Source organism: Pinus tabuliformis, chromosome X (genome assembly GCF_031772625.1).
Source record: "Pinus tabuliformis cultivar Carrire ecotype Pingquan chromosome X, CPIR1, whole genome shotgun sequence".
In the NCBI taxonomy this organism is placed as follows: domain Eukaryota; kingdom Viridiplantae; phylum Streptophyta; class Pinopsida; order Pinales; family Pinaceae; genus Pinus; species Pinus tabuliformis.
In genome coordinates, this window is record NC_142308.1 from 417,396,366 (window position 1) to 417,401,173 (window position 4,808).

General features: G+C 35.2%; 1 protein-coding gene across 1 annotated transcript; it reads left to right on the forward strand.

The window, feature by feature from the left end:
- The first annotated feature begins 885 nt into the window (after positions 1-885).
- Positions 886-4,287, forward strand: LOC149140322 (alcohol dehydrogenase 3-like). The gene is made up of 10 exons (XM_089453338.1): positions 886-1,213; positions 1,394-1,530; positions 1,733-1,779; positions 2,056-2,381; positions 2,582-2,664; positions 2,766-2,841; positions 2,943-3,004; positions 3,441-3,536; positions 3,644-3,805; positions 3,964-4,287. The coding sequence occupies exons 1-10, from the start codon at positions 1,174-1,176 to the stop codon at positions 4,081-4,083; spliced, it is 1,149 nt and encodes a 382-aa protein (XP_089309464.1). The 5' UTR covers positions 886-1,173; the 3' UTR covers positions 4,084-4,287.
- Positions 4,288-4,808: the final 521 nt, after the last annotated feature.

Sequence of the window (4,808 nt, forward strand, 5' to 3'; positions counted from 1 at the left end):
TATGTAAAATATGTCTTATATTGATTCACCACCCCTTCTACCCCTCTCAATATAAGTGTGTGCTCAACAGTCTCCACATGGCTTACCCTATTGTTCTTAGTAGTGAGTGAAAGAAATTCGACATTTTTTTACCTGGAAACTAAGTGAAAAGTGAAAGATCAATGAGATGTAAGATCGGTTTGTTTATGTGAAGTTTAGTCTCCATCAAGTCTCAAGTTCAAATTTCATGGATAGAGGTTGATGGTGTGAGCCAATTGCAACCTTAGTTAGGAAAATAAAAATAAAAATTAAAAAATGTAAAATATTCCCACCTAGATGGTTTCTATTTCCTTTTGGTTGGTGAACACATGGAGTTTGAACTCAAAACCTCGGGGGACTTAACTGGCAATCGCCAATCAAGCTACTCCATGGGCTAGATGGTTTTTAAATTTAAAAGCCATCTTATTTATAATTTATTTTATGCTAATACTTTAATTTGTTAAAGTAAGGGGAATTTATTTTCGAAAAATCCATAATTGATTTTTTTTTTTGGATTTTACATATTATTAATTGGATATTTTTAGTTAATAGAATTGTTATTTAGAGAATATTTGGTTTCAAATATATTGTTATGTTTTCCAAATGAAAAAGTGAACAAATTTAACCACATTTCTTTTTTAAAGAAATATATTAAAATTATAATTCAATTTTATTAACGTACAATTTCAAGGTGCATTCCACATAACCTCAAAATAAGGCATCCAGTAATGGACTAACGAAGAGCATTGACAAAAGAAAATATAGTTACCGGTATTGTTACCGGTATTGTTTCGGACAGCATAACCATAACTATATAACCAAAAGTATAGTTACGGGTATTGTTTCGGACAGCATACTCATAACCATATAACCAAGAGTATAGTTACGGATATTGTTTCGGACAGCATACTCATAACCATATAACAAAGAATATAGTTACAGGTTTTGTTTCGGACAGCATACGTATAACCAGATAAGCAAGAGTATAGTTACGGGTATTGTTTCGGACAGCATAACCATAGCCCCCACCCCAAACGAACGAACGAGTGTAGGCATTTCAAAGGAAGTATAATATAAATTAAGGATCCATCTCTGCCTCCTGCAACACCAACGCTAAAGGCAAAAGTAAGTTTGTTTGTTTGGGCAGAAAGGAAAATGGCGAGCTGTACTGCAGGCCAGGTTATCAAATGCAAAGGTAACTACTTCAGTTCAGTTCAGTTCAGTGCAAGGAGTCATGGCCACATTCTTTTTATTTCATGTATATCATTTCATGGCAAAATTGATTTTCAGGGTTAAGCTGGATTTATGCAAACTGTATGTGTGCAATTTATGCTTCTTGAAATCTGATATATTTTGATTTGTACTTTTGTTACAGCTGCTGTTGCATGGGGTGCAGGGGAGCCTCTGAAGATTGAAGAAGTGGAAGTGGCTCCTCCACAGGCAATGGAAGTGAGAATCAAAGTGCATTATACTGCCTTGTGTCATACAGACCTTTATTTCTGGGAAGCAAAGGTATGCTATGAATATTTATCATTAAACATCAAGTTTCTGGAAAGCAAACATATGCTATGAATAATTATCATTAAACATCAAGAATATTTGAAGGAAGGATATTAATTACACATCTCCAACTGCACTGTACTGTATAACACATACAAATATTGCTTTCAACAGTGAAATGGAATGACTGATACTGATACTGCTTTGGTTGCAGGGCCAAACTCCTCTCTTTCCCTGCATTTTGGGACATGAAGCAGCTGGGTATGCACTCTGCTCTTGCCCATGAGCTCTATGTATTCAAAAAAATTAGTTAGTCATATTAGCAAGCGTGTGGGATTTCAAAAAAGTTAATTAGTCATACTAGCAGGCATTCAGGATTTCAAAGAAATTAATTAGTCATACTAGCAGGCATGTAGGATTTCAAAGAAATTAATTAGTCATACTAGCAGGCATCATGTAGGATTTCAAAAGGGAAAAGGGACAGTAATTTTCTTGTGATTCATTGGTCACTAACTATAGGTCTGTTGCTTGACACAGAGTTGTTGAGAGTGTTGGAGAAGGGGTGACTGACCTCAAGGAGGGTGACAGTGTGCTTCCCTTATTTACTGGAGAATGTGGAGAATGCAAACCTTGCAAGTCAGACGAAAGCAACCTGTGTGATCTTCTAAGAATTAATACTGACAGGGGAGTTATGATAAATGATGGGAAGTCGAGGTTTTCAATCAATGGGAAACCCATTTACCACTTCCTTGGCACATCCACTTTCAGCCAGTATACAGTTGTGCATGTCGGTTGTGTTGCCCAAATTAATCCAGAGGCTCCTCTTAACAAAGTCTGTATTCTCAGTTGTGGGGTTTCAACAGGTAAATCATTTTCTGGGCTTTTTGAGGGTAATTTGTTGATGATTGTGAAAAAGAGATCATTAAAAGGATATAATTGACCTTGTATACTGTTTTATCCAATTCCTAAAGTTATAGTTTCCTGGACTGTTAATGATAAAATCATCCATGATTGTTTCCTTGATTGAAATTTTTATTCACAATCTATTTTGTTGTGGGATCAGGCATGGGTGCGACTTTGAATGTAGCAAAACCCAAGAAGGGTTCAACTGTAGCAGTATTTGGCCTTGGGGTGGTTGGGCTTGCTGTAAGTGAAACTCATTTCTGAATTTTTCCTTTTTGGGATCAATATGATGAGTATACTGTTTAATTTTCTGTTAGAAATCTGACCTGGTCTTAACTACGCAGGCTGCTGAAGGGGCAAGAATTGCAGGAGCTTCTCGAATAATTGGAATCGATTTAAACAGTGACAGATTTGGAATAGGTTGTAAATTGCCCATTTCCATCATCATTTGTTAATCACTGTATATATATGTTGAGTGAAGAATTTCCTTTCCTTTCTAATTTTTGTTGATCCTTTTACAGCAAAATTCTTTGGTGTAACGGAATTTATAAACCCACTGGACCACCAGAATCCTATTCAACAGGTTGGTTGAATGATCTTTAACTTCTCTTTTCCAGATCGGAATGCTTGTTTTATTTAATTGAATTGATATTGTTTGTCTAGTAGCACGAATTATTGCATCAGGAGGAGAAGCTTTCTCTATTTTAGTTTATTACATTACACAGAGCTTCAGTCTTCCACCTAGTCTATAGATAGATTGAAGTGAAGCAATTAAATGATAGCATGTGAAGGTGCACCTTGTGTTACTAAATATAAATCTTCTTATTTCTTCTAATCCTATTTGTTTGTGCTATAACCATGGATCTGCAGTTTCACCTTTGTCTCTTTCAAATTTATTGCTCTTTGTTGGTGTTTAATAGATGTGTAACAGAATTTATGTTAAAGCTCAATTCATTTTTGTGTTGTATTGCTTTCGGAGAAATGTTTTAAATTAAAACTAAACTCTGGGAGCTTATCAGGTTATTGCCGAGAAAACTGATGGAGGGGTGGATTACAGCATCGAGTGCACAGGGAATGTCGAGGCCATGATTCAAGCCTTCGAATCCTGCCATGACGTATCTACTCTGCCTCCCCTTTCTTCTGAAATTGTAAATATACCACTCAGTTTTAGCAACTATGCATATATGCTGATCACATGGTTATGAATGTGTTTGTTGTTCAGGGTTGGGGTGTAGCCGTTTTAGTGGGGGTCCCTCATTCAGACGCAGTCTTTGCAACGAGTCCCTTGAATTTCCTGAACGGGAGGACGTTGAAAGGAACCTTCTTGGGAAACTATAAGCCCCGTTCCGATGTGCCAGGCCTTGTAGAATTGTATTTGCTTAGAGTAAGACTTCTATCATTTACTTCTGATATAAATATCTCTCTCACACCATACCATGCCATGCCTGCTCATTTCCTTTCCTTTCCTCCTACTGAAGCACTAGCCGTCCTTAATTAGGCTTTTAATCTAACTTCCTTTCCTGGTTTATTGTTGGTTTGCAGATGATTGAACTGGATAAATTTATTATACACGAGGTTTCATTTGCCGATATCAACAAGGCATTTGATTACATGATTAGAGGACAGACTTTGAGATGTGTGATTAACATGTTTGGTAATTAAATGGTACACAGGAAATATCTTCAGTTTTTCAAAGTTTCTTACAAATGGTGTGGTGAATCGGCATTATTCTTTCATATGTACAGAGGTTTCCTTACATTGAATAAATCAGAAGGGTTTGGACAAGGATAGCAGAATTCGAGTACTGTTCTGTGGAATAATTGTTATGATTTTGAAGAAGTGATATTGTTCCCAAGGGAGTTTATATTATGGATTGAATCATTGATACAGTACTATGGAATAATTGTTATGATTTTGAAGAAGTAATTGTTATGATTTTGAAGAAGTGGTATTGTTCCGAAATAGTTTATGTTATATTGATTGATTCATTGATATAGTTACGACGAATTTTAGTTATTGTTAAGTCAATTTGTTGGAAATTTGAAAATTTATTCCTGTGAGATATTAGAATTGAGATTGTGAATTTTTAAAGATTTGTTATTATGAGAAATCGAACAGTTTGCAATTGTGAAACTTGTAAGAATGGTTATCGATTGATTCATATGGTTATCAAATTTTTTTAGTTATTGTAAGTCAAATTGTTGGAAATTTGAAAATTTATTTCTCTGAGATATCATAATTGAGATCGTGAACTTTTAAATATATGTTATTATTGTTGAAGATAATGGAAAATATCCTAGAATAGGTAGAGTTGGTTCAGGTAACCTCAGGATAGGAATTAGTTTCTATTTCTTAGGATGTTGTTCTAATTTCCCTAAAACCATGTT

Coding starts and splice junctions, on each gene's coding strand:
- LOC149140322 (XM_089453338.1), top strand. CDS start 1,174: ATGGCGAGCTGTACTGCAGGCCAGGTTATCAAATGCAAAG. Junction 1,780..2,055: donor TTGGGACATGAAGCAGCTGG/GTATGCACTCTG, acceptor TGCTTGACACAG/AGTTGTTGAGAGTGTTGGAG. Junction 3,005..3,440: donor ACCAGAATCCTATTCAACAG/GTTGGTTGAATG, acceptor GGAGCTTATCAG/GTTATTGCCGAGAAAACTGA.